Genomic DNA, 22,420 nt, shown 5'->3' on the forward strand with positions numbered 1-22,420 from the left:
TCCACTCTTAATTATTTTTTTGTCCATTCAGTTATTTTCCTTGTCTCCAGTGCTGAAAGTGCTGTCTCTTGCTGGGATTCAGTTCTGTCAGGGTTGATAGCCCTCTGTCTCAGGCAGCATTCTTCATGTTCAGGTTTACACAAGTGAGTGCTGCTGGTCTATTCTTCCTGCCTCTGAGGCACCAGAGGAGCATTCCCACGATTGTCTGAAGAATAGGAATTTAGTCTGTGGAACGGTGCAGGCCCCTGCTTCATCCACCATTCAGTCTGTTGGATCACCCCTGCGTCATTGCAGCTTTGCTGCAATGGTGTTACCTAAAAGCCACTGTAGATAGAAACACTCTATAGGGCATCAACTTCAAGGTTTATGCAGACTTAAAGGAGTCAGTCAAATTGGCCTTAGAAGAGTAGATTGTGGCAGCAGTCTGTCTTATGTCCTCTATCAGTGCACGTGCATTTTATTTCCCTCTGAGCAAGTTTAGGAGGTTAGCGTTCGTTTTCTTCCAGCTGTTGGCTTTCCAGAGGAGGTTCTGCAGTTGACATTGGATTTGAGTTTTTTTAAATAAGTTTGGAAATTCCGTTTGAAGATGGTTCATCTCTATATTCAGTGTGCTCGTTTGAATTATCTAGGTGTCTGCTTTCCTTTGCCACAGTTTTGGCTGTTGGGCTTTTTTTCTCCCTGCAGCTTCACTCGTATGTTTATGCTTAATGTACCTGTATATTTTCTATTAAGGTTGCTTGTTTCTCTCCCCCCGTCCATATGTATCAGTATGACAAACATTGAGTGCCTTGACCCTTGTTTTTATTGGTATGAAAGGAATAAACAGTTTTCCAAACCAGGTGGTGTGTGTGATTACCATCACCTCAGATTCAGTACTTGTTCTAGATTGTTAGAGTGAATTTAAAGCAAAACCATGGAAACAGTTGCATGGCTAAAGCAGGGAAAAGTTCTGATCCATGCATGTGTTTTAACTCTTGGTGAAGCACGTGAGCTGTTTTTACTGGATTTGATTGTATTAAGGAATGTTAAGTAACTACTACATGTTTACAGTTTACACATTGAACAGTGTTGTTTGTATTCCTGTATTATAGGAACATAAGAAACAGGAGTAGGCCATTCACCCCTTCGAGCTTGCTCCGCCTTTCAATGAGATCATGGCTGATCATCTACTTGAACACCATTTTCCTGCACTATCCCCGTATCCCTTGATGCTTTGAATATATACAAATCTATTGATCTCTGTCTTGAACTTATTCAAACGACTAAGCCTCCACAGCCCTCTAGGGCAGAGAATTCCAAAGATTCACCACCCTCTGAGTGAAGAAATCCCTTCTCATCTCAGAATAAGGGGCAGGCCATTAGGACTGAGACTGTGTCCCCTGGTTCTAGACCCCACCCAAAACCAAGGGAAACATTCTTCCTGCATCTACCCTGTCGAGTCCTGTGAGAATTTTATATGTTTGAATGAGATCACCGCTCATTCTTTTGAACTCCTGAGAATAAAGGACCAGTCAATTTAATCCAGTCATAGGACAATCCCTCCACCCCAGGAATTAATTTAGTGAACCTTCTTTGCACTCCCTCTGTGGTAAGAGTATCTTTCCTTGGGTAAGGAGACCAAAACTGCACATGCTTTTCCAGGTGCGGTCTCACCACAGTTTAAAGCCCTCTTTACTTCCCTAGTTAAAGGGGGACATGGTGGTGTAGCGGTATTGTTACTGGACTAGTAATTCAGAGACCCAGGGTAATGCTTTGGGGAGTTCGAATCCCACCACGGCAGATGGTGAAATTTGAATTTAACATCTGGAATCTGGTGAAATCTGGAATTAAAAGTCTGCTGATGACCATGAAACCATTGTCGAGTGTTGTAAAAACCTATATGGTTCATTAATGTCTTTTAGGGAAGGAAATCTATCATTCTTACCTGGTCTGGCCTACATGTGACTCCAGATCTACAGCAATGTGGTTGACTCGGAAATGGCCTAGCAAGCCACTCCGTTGTATTAAATTGTTAGAAATTCAATAAGGAATGGAACCAGATGGACCACCTGGCATCAACCTAGGCACCAGAAACGACAATGGCAAACTCAGCCTTGTCAACTCTGAGAAGTCCTCCAGACCAACATCTGGGGCCTAGTCAAGCAACAGCCTGACATACTCATACTTACAAACAATGTCCCAGACACCACAAACACCATTCCTGCAGAGGTGGCAGCACAGTGGTACACAGTCTGGAGGGAGTTGCCCTGGGTGTCCTCAACATCGACTCCAGACTCCATGAAGTCTCATAGCATCAGATCAAACATGGGCAAGGAAACCTCCTGCTGATTACCATGTACCATCCCCCTACAGCTGATGAATGGGTATTCCTCCATGTTGAATACCACCTGGAGGAAGCACTGGGGTGCAGACTATACTCAAGGTGGGGGACTTCAATGTCCATCACCAAGAGTGGCTCAGTAGCACCACTACAGACCAAGTCCTAAAGGACATAGCTGCTAGACTGGATCTGTGGCAGATGGTGAGGGAAAAACATACTTGCCCTCATCCTCACCAACCTGCCTGCCACAGATGCATCTGTCCATGGCAGTATCGGTAGCAGTGACCACCTCATAGTCCTTGTGGAAACAAAGTCTCATCTTCACGTTGAGGATACCCTCAATCATGTTGTGTGCCATTACTACCGTGCTAAAAGGGATAGATTTCAGAAAGATCTAGCAACTCAAGACTGGGCAATGAGGCGCAGTGGGCCATCAGCAGCAGCAGAACTGTATTCAGCCACAATCTGTAACCTCATGGCCCGGCATATCCCCCACTCCACCATTACCGTCAAGCTGGGGGAATCAACCCTAGTTCAAAGAAGAGTGCAGGAGGGCATGCCAGGGGCAGCACCAGGCATACCTAAAAATGAGGTGTGAAGCTACAACACAGGCCTACTTGCATGCCCAACAGCATAAGCAGCAAGTGATAGAGTGAAGCACTTCCACTGCCAACATGTCAGATCCAAGTTCTGCCACATCCAGTCGTGAATGGTGGTGGACAATTAAACAACTCACTGAAGGAGGAGGCTCCAAAAAATATCCCCATTGTCAGTGATGTGGGGGCTTAGTACATCAGTGCAAAAGATAAAAGCAAAATATTACAGAGGCTGGAAATCTGAAATAAAGACAGAAAATGCTGGAAAAAGTCAGCAGGTCTGGCAGCATCTGTGGGGAGAGAAACAGTTAATATTTGGAGCCTGTATGTCTCCTCTTCAGAGCTATTTAAAAGCCATCACATTTCTACCTCTGTAGAGTCGGACAGACTCAAAACGTTAACTATTATACTCTCTACAGATGCTGCCAGACCTGTTGAGTTTTTCCGGCATCTTCTGTTTTTATTTTAAAGTAGTGCAGAAGATAAAGCTGAAGCATTTGCAACAATCTACAGCTGAGTGGGTGATCCACTTTGGCCTCCTGCTGAGATCAGAGCATCACAGATGCCAGTTTTCAACCAATTCAATTCACACCATGTGATATCAAGAAATGGCTGAAGGCATTGGATACTGCAAAGACTATGGGCCATGACAACATTCCGATATTAGTATTGGAGGCTTGTGCTCCAGTACTTGTTGCACCCCTAGCCAAGCTGTTCCTGTACAGCTACAACATTGCATCCGCCCAGCAATTTGGAAAATTGCCCAGGTAATACCCTGTCCACAAAAAGCAGGACAAATCCAACCCGACCAATTACCACCCCCTCAGTCTACTCTTGATCATCAGTAAAGTGATGGAATGGGTCATAGTCAGTGCTATCAAGTGGCACTTGCTTAGCAATAACCTGCTCACTGACGCTCAGTTTGGGTTCCGTCAGGGTCGCTCTGCACCTGACCTCTTTACAGCCTTGGTTCAAACATGGACAAAAGAGCTGAACTTCAGAGGTGAGGTGAAAGTGACTGCCTTTTACATCAATGCAGCATTTGAACGAGTGTGGCATCAAGGAGCCATAGCAAAACTGGAGTCAATGCGAATCAGGGGAAAATGCTCCTCTGATTGGCGTCATACCTAGCACAAAGGAAGATGGTTGTGGTTGTTGGAGGTCAGTCATCTCAGCGCCAGGAAATCACTGCAGGAGTTCCTCAGGGTAGTGTCCTAGACCTAACCATCTTCAGCTGCTTCAATGACCTTCCTTCCATCATAAGGTCAGAAATGGGGATGTTCGCTGATGATTGCACAATGTTCAACACCATTCGCGACTCCTCAGATACTGAAGCAGTCCATGTCCAAATGCAGCAAAACCTGGACAATATCCAGGCTTAGGCTGACAAGTGGCAAGTAACATTCATGCCAAACAAGTGCCAGGCAATGACCATCTCCAATAAGAGAATCTAACCATCATCCCATGACATTCAATGGCATTACCATTGCTGAATCCCCCATGATCAACATCCATTGACCAGAAACTGAACTGGACTAGCCATATAAATATGGTGGCTACAAGAGCAGGTCAGAGGCTAGGAATCATGCGATGAGTAACTCATCTCCTGACTTCCCAAAGCCTGTCCACCATCTACAAGGCACAAGTTAGGAGTGTGAAGGAATACTCCCCACTTGCCTGGATGAGTGCAGCTCCCACAACACTCAAGAAGCTTGACACCACCCAGGACAAAGCAGCCTGCTTGAATGGCGCCGCATCCACAAACATTCACTTCCTCCACCATGATGCATAGTAGCAGCAGTGTGTACCACCTACAAGGGACAATGCAAGAACTCACCAAATACCCCTTAGACAATACCTTCCAACCCACGACCACTTCTTTCTAGATTGGACAAGGGTAGGAGACAGATGGGAACACCACCATGTGGAAGTTCCCCTCCAAGTCACTCACCATCCTGATTTGGGAATATATTGCCGTTCTTTCACTGTCGCTGGGTGAAAATCCTGGAACTCTCTCCCTAACAGCACTGTGGACTGTCGCTGTTCAAGAAGGCAGCTCACCACCACCTTCTAAAGGGTAATTAGGGATGGACAATAAATGCTGGCTTAGCTAGCAATGCCCACATCCCATGCACAAATAATAAAAAAAACACAGCTCACTGGAATATTGGCCCCAGCACGGTTGAAATGTAGACCCTCCCAATGGTATAGGTCCCGTTTTTCCCAGTACTGGTGCCAGTTGAAACCCATTAGTCCCACACCAATCTTTGAACCACATATTCAGCTCTCTAATGTTATTTACCCCACACTAATTTGCATGTCGCTCAGGTAGTAGTCCAGATATTACCACCTTTGCAGTTCTGCTTTTTAATTTAGTGCCTACCTCATACTTTCTATGCAGAACCTCTTTCCTAATCTTACCTATGTCATTGGTACCCACATGGACATCACCACTGGATCCTCCCTCTCCCACATGCAAGTTCTTCTCCAGCTTTGAGCAGATATCACGAACCCTGGCACCGGGCAGGCAACACAGCCATCTGGACTCTCACTCTCAACTGCAGAGAATAGTATCTACCCCCTGACTATACTATCTCCTATCACTACCACATTCCTCTTCGCTCCCCCCACTTGAATGGCATCCTTCACCACGGTGCCATGGTCAGTCTGCTCAGCCATGTTGTAGTCCTTCTCAGCCACTTTGTAGTCCTTCTCCTCAGCCACATAGGTAGCAAACACCTCAGACCTGTCGGACAAAGTCAGGGGCTGAGGTTGCTCCATCACTACATGCTGGTCCCTCTTACCTACTTACTCACAGTCACATGCTCCTGTCCCTGACTAACTCTAAGGTTCTGTCTAACTTAAGGGGAGTGACTGCCTCCTGAAACAAAGTGTCCAGGTAACTCTCCCCTTCCCTGATGCCCCACAATATCCGCAACTTGGAGCCAAAGTTATCTAGGCTGCAAACACTTTCTGCAAAAATGGTTGTCCAGGATTGCAGTGCATTCCACAGATTCCCACATGCTGCAGTCACAGCACACAACCAACCCTGCCATTTTTGTCCAACTTTATTTATTTAGTCAATTGGTTAGTAATTTACATAGATAAAGTAATAGAACATTGCTCTCACCTAGCTTAGAGACAAGGAAAGAAATTCACCATCCACTGGAGGTTGTAGAAAAAGGAGTATCTCTTTCCCTCTGTGCACTAAATTCCCAATTCCTCACTTAAACATAATCTGGTGTTCCCTTTCTGTATGTGGTTCTCAAACCGCTCTGTTTATATGGAGCTTCAGATGACTCAGATGGCTAGCTCAGCTTTCTGTTACAGTAATTAACACCTATTAAGGGCAACTACTTTCAGCTGATTAACAGATAATTGCCATTTCAGGCAGCTCCCTGTTTAACTTGGCTATTCAACTAACAATATTTGAAATTAAGAACCTAACTATTAATCTAAATTTAAAGTTAAGAAAAGCTTATCAGAAATTCCCATATGAACCAAGTTCCCAACTCTTCACTCAATCTACGCCTCATTAAGTCATAGCCTGGTGTCCACGTGCCCCTTTCTCTGTTATAACTACAGAAACAAGTTTGGATTCACAGCTTATTGAGTGACTTTAATTTGCAATTTAGCTAATTCCTTTCATTGCTTCCACTATAATTTGCTATGTTTCCTTTTTAAGATGTACTTTTTTCCTCCAACAGACCAAAGAACGTGGCACCAGTAGGGTACATGCTCTCAACAATGTCACCCGAGCATTGCATGTGCTACAGCAGAATAATGTGAGTTGGTTTAAATATCTAATCTTTGCCTTCATGATGCATCCTTATTAATCTTTCAAATTTTGGATGCATTTCGTATGATGTACTTTTTTCAGGACAAGGTAACTTTGAGATTTGCCTTTTTACATGGTCTAATGCAGGGGTGTCCAACTTGTGGTCTCTCAACTCGGAGTCCAAGCAACTGAGTTCAATTTCTATTTATTTCTTATGTTATTTGACCATTGTTGTCTCAGGAAATTTGAAAAGGATAGTTCTTAGCATTGTGGCTAAATTGGCAGATTAATCGTAAATTGGAACGTCAAGATTTATTCGTGTCAGCAACTTGAAATATATGTAAATCGCTAGGAAGATGGATTTAAATTTTAATGGGTCTCCTGATGCTCTATGATGCACACGTAGCCCATGAACACAGAAGTTTGGATGTCTTTAGTCCATTTAGGTTACAGGGTTCAGGGCACACCAAGTGCAAGGTAAATTTTGACATGAAAGCAGTCAGCTTTTTGCAATGTACTGTTCACGTTTAAACCAGATTACTAAAGTTTTACTCTGGCAAAAGCTGTAATTTTTTTCAATTTTTCAATGAATAATCTGCTTCATTTAAAATGTGATTGTGTGTAAAATGATACTTGCAATAGAAAATGATCATGTGCAACTTGAAGCTTGATGTTGCGTTATGGTTGCAAGCATTGAATTGCACCTACGGTCATGAACTAAAAGTAACAAATGTGTTCACAAATCTGAAGTGTGTGTCCATGGCTCTGAAGAAGAATGGTACGGACTCGAAACGTTAACTCTGTTTCTCTCTTCTCAGATGCTGTCAGACCTGCTGATTTTTTTCAGCATTTGCTGTTTTTATTTGTGTCCACAAATTTACCTTTAGCCTTATGTTTGGGAACTTATATGTTGAAAATTTACACATGCCAGCCAGATGTTTTTATAGACATTTTATATTGTCTGAACAGCATTCAAATTCAAATGTCAGATTTTTGGGCTCTCAGGGAATTGAAGGATAAGGGGAGTGGGCAGGAAAATGGAGTTGAAGCCCAAGATCAGCCATGATTGTATTGAATGGTGGAGCAGGCTCGATAGGCCATGTGGTCTACTCCTGCTTCTATTTCTCGTGTTATTGTGAATTTTTATGCAAAAACACTACACAATTTTGCAATACTACAGCTCTCAAATTTTGCTCTCTTCCTCTTCCCCTTTGTTCTGTTTTGGATGAGGAAGGGGTATTGTCATATTGTCACATGGTCCATCAGGAAGTGTGATTGCTTGTTGCAGGGACCTACCTTCCTCTTCCGTCTCCTGCAGCTCTCATCCCTTAAAAGAAAAAATTCTGGGAAAGACCAATTCCAGCAAGTAACTCTTAGTGTGAGCTTCTGAGAGTTGAGTGACTTAATGTTACAGCTAAAGGATTACCCATTAGCGTTTTTTTTCATCAAACTCTTAATCCCTTCTGCTTCATAAATTATAATTGTTGATTTAGCACAGGTTCGGGGAGTGTTTTAAGGAATTTTTAAAAATCCTGTCCGCTTTAAATACTTTGAGTGAAAATGTGGATGATTATTTTTTGTATTTGATATCAAATTGCACAATTTGTTGCGCGATTATTTTCCCCTGTATCTGAGCATGTTTACTGACCAAGCCAAATTCTTAATTACCGTCAAGCCGTACAGTGATTTTACCAGGTGCATGTATTTTTTCCTGAATAAAGAGAAAATATAGCATAAGTCAGAGGTAGCAACAGAATTAGACACTAAGAAACGTTTCAAATTACCTGTTGAGAAGAAAATCAGAAATGGATTATAATGACAGTATTTTAGAAGGAAAATGAACTTTGTGAATATTTAAAATATATTATGCTCATTCTAGTTATTATGCAGAAACTTGGTGATAGTGGTTACACTGAAGGTCAAGAATTAATAAACAACATTGCCTTCCATTATTCAAGGTGGTCAATACCAGACACCTATATGACATGACTCTAAACTCATGCTGGGATGTTATCCTGGTCTTGCTGTTGGATGGCATTGGCTATTTCATTATTGGGGGAATTGTCATGAAAATATAATAATTTTCATAATATTCTGATTTATTGTATAAGTGAGTTAATAGTGGGGTTTGGATTAGTTTTTGTGTGTGTGTGTGTGTGTGTGTGTGTGTGTGTGTGTGTGTGAGAGAGACTTAATTGAATTGGAGACAGCTGGTCTGGAGGCTTTTGAGTCATCAAAAAGAAGCTAGTTTTGAAATGCTAAATATGTGAACATGGCTGAAGTTTTAGAATGTGAGATGTAAGGAAAATTTGCATCTTTAGATAAATTAGGTTAGTCTGAATTTCAAAGAGATGATAAGATGTTACACCTAGCCAGAAGAAGCTAAGCCAAACAGTGTGTTTATTTTTCCCAAAGGTTACTGATAAAATTAGTATTATGAAAGATTTATATTATGAGAAAAGTAAAGTTGCAAAGACATAGAACAATGGAATTTGCATTGAAATGGGAGAAATATGTATAAAGGAGATGAGGCTGTGTAAGAGGAGAAGGAATTCTAAGATCTAGCACAAGTGTGAAAAGCCTCTGTACATCAAGTTGCTGTCTATAGGAACCGAAGCTGAGAATACTCATTTTGAATGCGACTGTCCAGGGTATTGTGTTGCTTTGTCTGAGTCTATTTATTTTGTTTTTACTGTTGCCTTAATGGCGGGGTAACTGGGAGCAAGATTAATTAGGGGTTTTAGGAGTTGTTATTATAGTAATTTGTAGACTTATGTATGTGCTTGAAATCTTTTCTTTTTTTAATAAATGTTTAAGTCCGTTTTCTAAAAACCTCTGAAGCCTCAGTAGTCTTATTACTTCTCAATTTAAGACACGCATCTCAAAATAAAATACAAATTGCAAAACAGCTGTGACTGCGTGATCAAGTTTCCCTCGTCGATTCGATCCGCCTGACACACATCATCTGCCACATCATAACGGAGTTGTGAATGGGATTGTACACTGTAGAATTGTCAATGAACAGCTCTACTCCTGACTTAATGAACTAGGGAAATTCTTAAAGAAACAGCGAAAGGTGGCTGAGCTAAGCATGGCACCTGAAGGAACTCCTGCAGTGATGTCCCATCTCCCACACCACAATGGTATTCTTTGCATTATGTATGACTCCTCACTGCAGACCCTTGATCTGCTTTGCTTCTCACCATCTTAATTCAATATTCAAAACTTCATGTTGAGAAGGGTGTGGAAGAAATTGAATGTGTTCTGTTGGTTCATTTCATATCATAAGGTGACACTATTTTCTCTGAAAGTTAAGCTATACAGTATAATATGGTACCTCTCCTTTGAGATGAACTTATAATGGATACAGTGCTTTTCCCTTTTGAGATTAACTTTTGAGATAGATGTAGAACTTGGTGAATCTTAAAAGATTTTAGTTTCTGTTGTGATGTAAAAGTTATTCCTGTTTCTTTCCTTCTCCAGGTGGAACTGGTAAATATCGGTGGAACTGATATTGTGGATGGAAACCATAAACTGACACTTGGGCTTATTTGGAGTATTATTCTACATTGGCAGGTGAGTAAACAGTTACCAGCTCAGCCCATTTGCTGGTTCATCTACTGAAGGGTTCTGATGCAACTTTTACAACCGAAAGTAAGGAAGCTATCAAATACATTTTAACAAGCGACTCCTTCACACATATGACATGATCACTATCTAGTGCAGTGAAGGTAATAGTGACTGAAGCATCCTTAATTAACGGGCAGCAGTTAGGGTGGGTAAGATGGTTCCTAAGAGAAATGTGCACCTAATGGCTGAGCCATCTGCAAACATTTTTCTTCTTTCCCTAGCTTCTGCCAGAGATTGTGGTTTAACTTTAATCCTCATTGTAAATTATTTTAATCTGACTAATTATATTATACTTTGATACAGGTCAAGGATATAATGAAAGCTATAATGTCAGATTTGCAACAGACCAACAGTGAGAAGATTCTGCTGAGCTGGGTCCGTCAGTCAACCCGACCTTACAAACAAGTTAATGTTTTGAATTTTACAACCAGCTGGGCTGATGGACTTGCTTTCAATGCCATTCTTCATAGGCATAAGTAGGTATCAGGCATAATTAGGCAAGTAGATGTGTTTTAGCATACATCGTGTATTAGAAAATTTTAGATATCTGTGACACCAAATGATAACTGGTTGAAAGTATAACCTTCCAATCCATTGCTGCGTGGAGTCATCAACTGAAGACACAGTATTAGTTTTTGCATGTACGCTGGCAACACACATCTCTACCTCACCACCATGTCTTTTGACTTCTCCACTGTTGCTAAATTATAAACTGTTATCTGACATCCAGCAGTGGATGAGCAGAAATTTCCTCAAGTTAAATATTGGGAAGACTGTTTTTGATCCCCACTCCAAACTCTGTTTCCTAACTACCAACTTCATCCCTCTTCCGACAATAGTCTGAGATTGAACCAGTCTGTTCACAACCTTGGTGTCCCATGTGATCCCGAGATGAGCTTCTGACCTCATTTGCACCATCTCTACGACCGCCTATTTCCACCTCAGTAACATCGCCCAACTTTACCCCTGTCTCAGCTCATCTGCTGCTGAAACCCTCATCCATGCCTTCATTACCTCTGGACTCGACTATTCTAATGCACTCCCGGCAGGTCTCCCACATTCTACCCTCCAGAACCTTGGGGCCATCCAAAACTCTGCTCCTCATGTCTTCACTGTCAGCAATTACCATTCCCCCATCATCTCTGTGCTTGCTGACCTACATTGGTTTGTGGTCAAGTATTTCAAAATTCTCCCATGTTTTCTATTCCCTCCATGGCTTTGCCCCTTCCTATCTCTGATCTCCTTCAACTCCACAACCCTTTGAGATTTCTGAGCTTCTCTAATTCTGGCCTCTTGGGCATTCCCAAATATAATTGCTCCACGATTGGTGGCTGTGCCTTCAGTTGCCTGGGCCCCAAGCTCTAGAATTCCCTCCCTACACCTCCCTGCCTCCCCTTTCCCCTTTAAGGCACTTCTTAAAATCTACCTCTTTAATCAAGATATATCCCCTTATGTGGCTCAGTGCCATACTTTGTTTTATAATGCTGCTGTGAAGTTCCTTGGAATGTTTATGTTAAAGGTGCTATGTCAATGTAAGTTGTTGTTGTTTTAAACTTAGAGAATCAGATGGTATGCTGAAGACTTGGTTTAAAAAATACAAGGCATGAAAAATATGGAATTTCTGCAAATGTGATTTAAACTAAAATTCAATTTGGTCTGCAATTACAGTATTTCAGAATTCTAATGTATTATGTTTTCCTCATGACAGAATTGTAAAGTTTTTGGCTGGGCTGTCATTATTTTTTCAGCGTGGTTCATAAAGTGTTAAAACCAGGTTGAGTTGAAAAATGACCCAGTCTGGCTGATGCAGATCAGCTAGTATAATTCAGGAAGGCCTGGATATCCAAATGTTTATTGTTAGCGTTGTTCTTAGATGAAAGAACATCTCACAGTTTATCCTGTGTTTTTTTGAAATTAATTTGTTCTTAGGCAGACACTGCAAGATATTCAACTAAAATGCAAACATATTTTGTGCTTTTTTAAAATATATGTTTGACAGCTTTACTGGAGTCTGAGAGATTCAGTATTCATTTCCCTTGTTCCGGTCAAATTATGGAGGATTGCAAAATTAAATCTGAGAGATTAGACTGAAGCATTCACAACAATCTTTAGCCAGAAGTGCTGAGTGGATGATCCATCTTGGCCTCCTCCAGAGGTCCCTAGCATCACAGATGCCAGTCTTCAGCCAATTCGATTCACTCCACGTGATATCAAGAAAAGGCTGAAGGCACTGGATACTGCAAAGGCTAGGGTCCCTGATAATATTCTGGCAATAGTACTCAAGACTTGTGCTCCAGAACTTGCCGCGCCCCTAGCCAAGCTGTTTCAGTATAGCTACAACACTGGCATCTACCAGGCCACGTGGAAAATTGCCCAGCTATGTCCTGTAGACAAAGAGCAGGACAAATCCAACCCGGCTAATTACCGCCCCATCAGTCTACTCTCGATCATCAGTAAAGTAATGGAAGGGGTGACCAACAGTGCTATCAAGCAGCACTTGCTTAACAATAACCTGCTCACTGATGCCCAGTTTGGGTTCTGCCAGGGCCACTCAGCTCCTGACTTCATTACAGCCTTGGTTCAAACATGGACAAACGAGCTGAACTCCGAGGTGAGGTGAGAATGACTGCCCTTGACATCAAAGCCGTATTTGACTGTGTGTGGCATCAAGGAGCCCTAGCAAAACTGAAGTCAATGGGAATCAGAGAGAAAACTCTCTCCACAGGTTGGAGTCATACCAAGCACAAAGGAAGATGGTTGTAGTTGTTGGAGGTCAATCATCTCAACTCCAGGACATAACCGCAGGAGTTCCTCAGGGTAGTGTCCTCGGCCCAACCATCTTCAGCTGCTTCATCAATGACCTTCCTTCCATCATAAGGTCAGAAGTGGGAATGTTCGCTGATGATTGCAAAATGTTCAGCACCATTTGCGACGACTCAGGTACTTAAGCAGTCCATGTCCAAATGCAGCAAGACCTGGACAATATACAGGTTTGGGCTGACAAGTGGCAAGTAACATTCACGTCACACAAGTGTCAGGCAATGACCATCTCCAACAAGAGAGAATCCAACCATCGCCCTTGATGGCATTACCATCACTGAATCCCCCACTTTCAACATCCTGGGGGTTACCATTGACCAGAAACTGAACTGGACTAGCCATATAAATACTGTGGCTACAAGAGCAGGTTAGAGACTAGGAATCGTGCGACGAGTAACTCACCTCCTGACTCCCCAAAGCCTGTCCACCATCCACAAGGCACAAGTCAGGAATGTGATGGAATACTCCCCACTTGCCTGGATGAGTGCAGCTCCTACAAAACTGAAGAAGTGGGTCACCATCCAGGACAAAGCAGTCTGCTTGATTGGCACCACATCCACAAACATTCACTCCCTCCACCACCGACGCACAGTAGCAGCAGTGTGTACCATCTACAAGATGCACTGCAGGAATTCACCAAGGCTCCTTATATAGCACCTTCCAAACCCATGACCACTACCACCTAGAAGGACAAGGGCAGCAGATAGATGGGAACACTACACACCTGGAAGTTCTCCTCCAAGTCACTCACCATCCTGACTTGGAAAAATATCACCATTCCTACACTGTCGCTGTGTGAAAATTGTGGATCTCCCTTCTTAACAGCACTGTTGGTGTACCTACACCACATGGACTGCAGCAGTTCAAGAAAGCAGCTCACCACCGCCTTCTCAAGGGCAACGAGGGATGGGCAATAAATGCTGGCCCAGCCAGCGAAGCCCACATCCCATGAATGAATTAAAAAATTTTTTTCCCAGCATCCGCTGTATTTTGTTTTCGTATATGATATTTTCATTATGTTTGATAACTGTTTGGGATAAAGGTCCCCTCCACTGTGTCCTCTGGTTTGTAACATAACATTGATGCTGTTGTGTGGGATTGTAAGAAATTATGTTTTTGTTTGTATGAATTTAAACAGTGGATAAGGTAATTCCACCTGCACTCAAAATTGACCCCAACTGTAAGAAAGTGGGGAGAGGTTGGAGAATGGCCCTGGTCTTACTGCATTTGCAGTAAATTAACATTTTTTAAGGATCTTAACAGGGAATGGTTCTTGCCCACTTTGTGAACATTTTGTTGCACTTAGTAGTCATAAGAATCTAATCTTGACCATAATAACAAATTAAATCTCAAATATGGAAATCAGCTTCCTGCTTTCCTCTTTTTTTCCTCTACCTTGCAATTAACCAATTATACAAATCACTGAAATAACCACTCAACTGAACGGTTCTAAGTTTCCATGTCATATATGTACTGTATAGTAGGAGGATGCATTCATTATCGGGAATGTTTGTTCCTCTTCTGTTTACCTCATCAACTAGTTCCTGTAGGTCATTTGACCATGGTCTTCACAGCTGAGCACATTCCTGTTATTCCTGATATCCACACACATGCCATTGTGTTGGGGTGAGAGATTGGATTGGTGCTTTTTCTGAATTGTGGTAACTCCTTCAAAGCAGTAGCCAAAATTGAGTACAGATCAGGAGCTGAGCCTGGAACCTTGCTGGTATTGTGTTGCTTAGTGACCACTGAGACCTAGGCACTGCCCATCATACTTTGATTCTAACTTAAAACTATTCCTCTACAACATATTGTTTTCTAATTGAACATTGTTTTAAAACCATGTCTCTTCCAGACCAGGTTTGATCAGCTGGGATAAAGTTATGAAGATGTCTGCATTGGGACGCCTGGAACATGCTTTTAACATGGCTAAAAAGCATCTGGGGATAGAAAAGCTGCTGGACCCTGAAGGTTAGCTGTAGTTTGGTATTAGTGCATCTGGTTTATCTATATGACACAGTGCAGTGAATTCATTCTGAATGGTATAAATGGGTGAGACTAAGCAGCGCCATGAAGTATTTGTCATCTGCTCTGCTGTATTTCTGATCTTGACTGTGCTGCTGAAGAGGTTGGTGGGGCAAGGGAGGGAGATTTGGAGCATTAACAGAGACCTTGGAATAGATTTGCCACAGTCAGTACATGATGGGAAAATGCTGGAATCCATTACTAAGGAAATCCAGACAGTGACCTAGAAAATCATACTATGATCCAACAAAGTCAATGTGGTTTTACAAAAGGAAATTTATTATGAGTTTTTTTGAAGATGTAACCAGAAGGGTAGATAAAGGGGAACCAGTAGGTGTGGTATGCTTAGATTTCCAAAAGGCATGTGATAAGATGCCACACAAAAAGTTAGTATGCAAGATAAGGGCTCATAGAATTAGGGGTAATTTATTAGCATGGATATAGGATTGGTTATTAGACAGTAAATGGAGAGTAGGGATAAACAGGGCATTTTCAAGTTTGTAGGCTGTGACTAGTGAAGTGCCACAGGGATCAGTGCTGGGGCCTCAGCTATTTACAATCTATAATAAAGACTTGGACAAAGAGACAGAAAATGATGTATCTAAGTTAGTTGATTTTACAAAGCTAGATGGGAATCACAAATGAACAAAGAGCAGGAGTGGACCATTCAGTCCCTCGAGCCTGCTCTGATTGTAACCTCAAATCTGCATCCTGCCGACCACCTATCATCCCCTTGCTTATCAAGAATCTATCCACCTCTGCCTTAAAAATATTCAAAGACTCTGCTTCCACTGCCTTTTCAGGAAGAAATTTCAAAGACTCATGACCTTCTGAGTGAAAAAATTTCACCTCATCTCTGTTTTAAATGGACGACCACACTGCGAGCCCGACTGACAATCTTAAATTGGTTGTCAGCTTAATTCTTAGTATACTGAGGATTACTGAGCAAATGTTGTCCAATTGTGGAATCACATCTAATGTTGGACACTGTGTTGACTTTTGCAAGTATGGGCTGGTTTGGTATGGTCTGTACCTTGTCTGTTGTGAACAGCGGCTGGGGCACTCTGTTTGATATGATCCGCCAGCCTCTGGGATGTACGGCCTACATACCTAGCATCACACTGGCACTGAAATTCACATACCACGTTACTCATTTGTGTTAAAGGCAGAATGTCTTTTTGGCTTGACAGCAGCATCCTGTTAGTGGCGAATACCACATGTGTTGCTCCTGCATAGCAGCAGTGTGAAACAGGTAACTTCAGCTGTTGCTCAAATTTTTGAGATATCTTGCGCTTCCAGAGTAATCTGAGGTACAATTTGTTGTTTTCCCCTTATATTGATATTCTTGCGAAGTGCACTGACGAGTGCAAGATACAAAGCTTTGACATGTCTCTTTTTTCAGCAATACTCAAGTTCTGTACTACCAAACGACTATGGTGGTGGTTATCGGAGGCCAATCAACTCAGCCCCAGGATATCACTGCAAGTGTTCCTCAAGACAGCATCTTAGGCCTAACCATCTTCAGCTGCTTCATCAATGACCATCTCCAAAAAGAGAGAAATAACTATCCCCTCTTGACATTCAATTTTTTTTTATTATTCATCCACTGGATGTAGGCTTCGCTGGCTGGGCCAGCGTTAATTGCCTACCCCTAGTTGTTCTTGAGAAGGTGGTGGTGAGTTGCCTTCTTGAACCGCTGCGGTCTATGTAGTGTAGGTACACCCACAGTGCTGTTAGGAAGGGAGTTCCAGGATTTTGACCCAACGGCAGTGAAGGAACGATGATATATTTCCAAGTCAGGATGGTGACTGACTTGGAGGGGAACTTTCAGGTGGTGGTATTCCCATCTATCTGCTGCCCTTGTCCTTCTACGTGGTAGTTGTCATGGGAAGGCGCTGTCGAAGGAGCCTTGTTGAATTCTTGCAATGCATCTTGGAGATGGTACATACCGCTGCTACTGTGCGTCGGTGGTGGAGGGAGTGAATGTTTGTGGATGTGGTGCCAATCCAGAGGACCACTTTGTCCTGGATAGTGTCAAGCTTCTTGAGTGTTATGGGAGCTACAGTCATCCAGGCAAGTAGGGAGTATTCCATCACATTCCTGGCTTGTGCCTTGTAGATGGTCTTTGGGGAGTCAGGAGGTGAGTTACATGTTGCAGGATTCCTAACCTCTGACCTGCTCTTGTAGCTACAGTATTTACGTGGCTGGTCCAGTTCAGCTTCTGGTCAATGGTGACCCCCACCACTGAATCCCTTACTATCAACATCCTGGGGGGTTACCATTGGCCAGAAACGGAACTGGACTAGCCATATAAATAGTGTGGCTGCAAGATCTGGTCAGAGGCTGGGAATTCTGCAATGAGTACCTCACCTCCTGACTCCCCAAAGCCTGGCCACCATCTACAAGGCACAAGTCAGGAGTGTGATGGAATGCTCACTACTTACCTGGATGACTGCAGCTCTAACAACACAAGTAGTTCGAAATCATAAAGGACAAAGCTAACCGCTTGATCGGCACCCCATCCACCACCTTAAGCATTCATTCACTCCACCATGGGCGCACAGTATCATCTACAAGTTGCATTGCAACAACTCGCCAAACTTCCTTTGGCAGCACCTTCCAAACCCATGACCTCTACTCCCTCGAAGATTAGGACAGTGCATGCATGGGAAGTCCACAAACTCCAAGTTCCCCTCCAAGCCACACAACATCCTTACTGGATCTATATCACTGCTGTTTTACTGTCACTGGTCCAAAACCGGAACTCCCTCCCTAACAGCACTGTAGATGTCCCTACACCGGATGCACTGCAGCGGTTTAAGAAGGCAGCTCACCACCACTTTCTCAAGGATAATTAGGAATGGGCAATAAATGCTGGCCTTGCCAGTGATGCCCACAGCCCATGAATTAATAAAAAAAAACAGCCTTCTTGAACCACTGCCATCCATTTGGTGTTGGTGCACCCATTGCTGTAGGAATAAAAACAGATAATGCTGGAAGTACATAGCAGGCCAGTATCTGTAAATAGAAAGGATGGTTACATTTTCTTGTACATCCCTCACCAGAACTATGATAAAATAAACAATATGTTTTAGTAAGGTTGGAAAAACTGACATAAAACATGATGGTGTGTGATCCATTAGTTGTACCAATCACAAGAAGACTTAAAGTAGTGAGTCATAGGGAGTTCAGGGTCACTTTGGGAGATGCTCGATTAAAGCAGTCACCTTTGGTTTCCTCAGTGCAGTGAGATGGTGGCTGGAGCAGTAAGTGCAGTGTACTGGGTTGAAGTGTACCCGTGAATTACTGACTCTAATTTTGCATCTTTTTGTTTACCATTTTCAAACTAGTATTTGACTTGGTAAAAGAACTTTGTAATGATCAGCAGGAGTTATTTTGAGCAGGTTAAGTGACCTAGCTTGGTTACAGTGAGCCCTTGAATGTGCTTAATTTCCCACACATTTATAATGCTGGCTCATAAAACTGCTCCTGGAATATCCCTCATTAGCCATATGTTATTGCTTAAGCAGCCTTATTTTGTTCATTGAAAGCTGTAAAATTTGTACATGAGATTGTGTTTGAGAAGAGTGCACTTTGTCAGTGGAACTTAGCTTAGTTATTTCTGTGGAAAAGCTGCTGCTTGGCAGTATTTGCATTCTTCCCTATTTCAATTTCTGTTGAAAATGAAGAAGTCATTTTTTTACTGTGTGGCAACCTTTTTTAAATTGTCACCTCCTAAATTTGAAACTTTGTTACTAAAAACACTAAAAATTCATGCAAACCCAGACTTGTTTTAATGTTATGCTCCTGGGATTTTTGAAAAGGCTGCACAAAGCAAAGTGATTCTTCCATGAAGCCTAAAATTGTTTGTATTGAATGCCTTCAATTTCATGGCTTCCCACAACTCTGAAATGGGCTGCTCAATTGCATTGTAAGGTCAGACAGTTGGGGCACAAACTGTCACAGTAATGATGATTAAATTCATCCATGGTGAGTTTAGTCATTCTCAGTTATTCATTAAATTTGTTATTCCAAATGTTTGCCTAATTGTTTTCAGTCTTGAGCAATTTAATTTACATTGTTTTTTGGCAATGATCCATTCCTGGGATGTGGCATCGCTAGCAAGGCCAGCATTTATTGTCCGTCTATAATTATCCTTGAGAAGGTGGTGGTGGTGAACCGCCTTTTCGAAATGCTGCAGGAGTGGTGAAGGTACTCCCACAGAACTGTTGGGTAGCGAGTTCCACGATTTTTCCCTAGTGACGATGATCTATTTCCAACTCAGGATGGTGTGTGGCTTGGACAGGGACTTGTGGATAGTAATGTTCTCATGCACCTGTTACCCTTGTCCTTCTAGGTGGTAGAGGTTGCAGGCTTGGGAGGTGCTAGTGAAGATGCTTTGGTGAGTTGCTGCAGTGCGTGCATCTTGTGGATGGTACATGCTGGAACCATGGTGCACCAGTAGTGGAGGAAATGAATATTTAAGGTTGTGATTGGAGTGCTGATCAAGTTGGGAGGTTTTTCTTGAATGGTGCTGAGTATTCCATCACAGCCTTGACTTGTGCCTTGTAGGTAATGGAAAGGCTTTGGGGAGTCATTCACTGCTGATACCCAGCCTCTGACCTGCTTTTGTAGCCAGAGTTCTAATGTGGCTGATCCAATTAAGTTTCCGGTCAATGATGACCCCAGGCTGTTGTAGGTGGAGGATTTGGTGACAGTAATGCCAATGGTTATCAAAGAGGGGTAGCTAGATACACTTTTGTTGGAGATGATCATTACCTGGCACTTGTGTGGTCTGCATGTTACTTGTAACTTACCAGCCCAAGCCTGAATGTCGTGCAGGTCTTTCTGCATGTGGGCACGACTGCTTCATTGTACTATGTTAGAGATTGAGATAAAGTGTGATGCAAACTGCATTATGTATTGACCTTGTCTTACATTTGACTGAAATCGTATTTTCTCATTCAAAGGGCCATTTGATTGAACCATATGATCACAATTGTCACTTGACGAAATAGCTATATATATGACTTTTTTTGCTATTGAAAATCGGCATTTTTAAACTAGTGTTTTTAATCTGTGTTGGCTGGTATTCCAACTGCTGTCCTTTTGTTAAACTTTGTATTTTGATAAACTTCACTGAATGTTGGAGAAAAGAATCATTTCTAACAGTAAATGTGTCTTCAGAAATTGCGTGTCTTCAGAAATTGCATATCACAGCTATGTGATGATTTGAATGCAGGATACATTGGCTCAATCTGGTTCAAAATTGGATTTGCAAAATTGTATTGTCCAGGTGAATGGATTTAGCATTGGCTTATGAAGCATCCTCTTACTGTTGCATATTTGGGTTTTGAAACCTGTGATATTGCTGCATATTTCTCGCTCTTATAGTGGAACTAATAGAACTCCTTTGTGAATTTGAAATCACTTCACTACCCCCTCCCCCTCAGTTGAGTGCACTTTCTGCAACACTTCAAAGGTGGCCTTTTATAGAGAGAGAGAGTGGTGAAAACATTAGTGGACAGGTGCAGAATGCTGAATTTTTGAAGTAGGTCTGGTCCCTATGGTTATCATGTGTAGGCTTGAACAAACTGTACATTTTAATTTTACACCCCTGTGGTGTTTGCCTAGGTCTCCATTTCTGATTTATGCTACTTTTCATCCAGATATTGCTGTTTCCCTACCTGACAAGAAATCCATCATCATGTACGTAACCTCTTTATTTGAGGTGCTTCCTCAACAAGTCACGATGGAGGACATCCTTGAAGTGGAGACTCTACCAAGGCAGTACAAAGTTGAAAATGCAGAGGGACCTTTATCTCGTCAGCAGGTATGGAACTGCCTGGTATCATGTAGCTAGTGAAGTACACAATGGTGAGAGTTCTGGGGTGACGTTAGTGAATTACTCAACTAGAGCACTGGTTCCATATGGTCCCTCAACATTATTGGGCTTACTTTGCTACTGTGTTATGTCGTGTACGGCTCTGAGGCAGATGCACAATATTGCTGAACACAAGCCCATATACCTTGTGATTATACACTAGGGAATCCTTTTTGTTTGTTGTGGCTTTCTTGCCTCTTATCTAAGCATCATTGAAAAGATACAAAGTGACTAAGAGGTTTTCCTAAACAATATCAGACAATGGTGGCCATCGTGATGCTAATGTTTTTGCATTAAAATGCTGTATTATTAATTTTAAATACATTATAAATGTTGACCCTAGTGGATACTGTATTAAACAGATTACTGATTGCAATTGGTTATAACACTTTAGCTTTAACCAAAAATGGTGGGAGTTAGTAAGCATTTAATAAGCAGAAAACATTAAAGGAGGTGTCCAAATGGCAACCTTTGGATTTTATGTGGCCCCTGAGCTTTAGCTGCCTTGCCCTAGAAGCCCAGACAAATCAGTCCTGCTGCTAATTCTTTCTCTGTTGCCCTGTTTGAGTTTTGAGAGACTGGAGGTTTGGAAAGGGCTGTACTGACTGTTGTGTATAAATTCTAAATCAGAGCACCATAATCTGCTTGTGTCTGTGACTTGAAATGTCTGTAGATTATTTGTGGGCCTTGAAACATCAAGGTACGTACCTGTATAGTTCACAAAAACAAAGGGCTTGGAGACCCCAGTTTGGATCAATCCCTGGACCAGTTGATAAGTTAGATGTTCTAAAGTTCTTAACTTACAAATTGAATAACCATTAGCGTTAAAAGGATGATTCTTCTTCTATTCTTTGATTAGAATGTGACCTCCGAGAAGGAGTCACCGAGCTCTCGGGCTGAAACTTCTAGCACTGTGCCTGAGACGGACGTGGATTTGGACAGTTACCAGGCAGTTTTGGAGGAGGTTCTAACATGGTTATTGTCTGCTGAGGACACTCTTCACATGCAAGATGACATCTCCTCTGATGTTGAGGAGGTGAAGGAGCAGTTTCACATCCATGAGGTATGTACAGCTACTGTATTAGGAACTGTCAGGCTTGGTCTTGTACTCTAAATCTTTGTTAGAAGTAAAATAAAATACAGTTAAGATTTATTGTAACTAGGATTGTGTACAGGGCTTTAAATTAAATGAGGGGAGTGGGGTTAGGGGAAGGGAGGTTTAGAAATCTAAAGTGCAAAGTTGAGACAATAGAGCAGTGTAGTGATTTGGATAAAGGCAAGCAGAGTGGGACAGGAGGGACAGAGAGTTTAATGGTTACAGTGCATTAGCTAATAAAGTACATGCAAAGAATAGTGGTAAAATAATA

General features: G+C 42.2%; 1 protein-coding gene across 7 annotated transcripts in view; it reads left to right on the forward strand.

The window, feature by feature from the left end:
* utrn (utrophin) overlaps positions 1–22,420 on the forward strand; it is a 630,893-nt gene that overhangs the window by 95,492 nt on the left and 512,981 nt on the right. For all 7 annotated transcript variants that reach the window (XM_078556557.1, XM_078556553.1, XM_078556558.1 and 4 more), the window contains 6 exons: positions 6,624–6,701; positions 10,178–10,270; positions 10,628–10,800; positions 15,000–15,115; positions 20,839–21,002; positions 21,913–22,116. In XM_078556557.1, coding sequence (XP_078412683.1) covers positions 6,624–6,701; positions 10,178–10,270; positions 10,628–10,800; positions 15,000–15,115; positions 20,839–21,002; positions 21,913–22,116 — 828 coding nt within the window. The remainder of the gene's footprint in view (positions 1–6,623; positions 6,702–10,177; positions 10,271–10,627; positions 10,801–14,999; positions 15,116–20,838; positions 21,003–21,912; positions 22,117–22,420) is intronic.

Source organism: Cetorhinus maximus, chromosome 14, assembly GCF_964194155.1.
Source record: "Cetorhinus maximus chromosome 14, sCetMax3.hap1.1, whole genome shotgun sequence".
Lineage (NCBI taxonomy): Eukaryota > Metazoa > Chordata > Chondrichthyes > Lamniformes > Cetorhinidae > Cetorhinus > Cetorhinus maximus.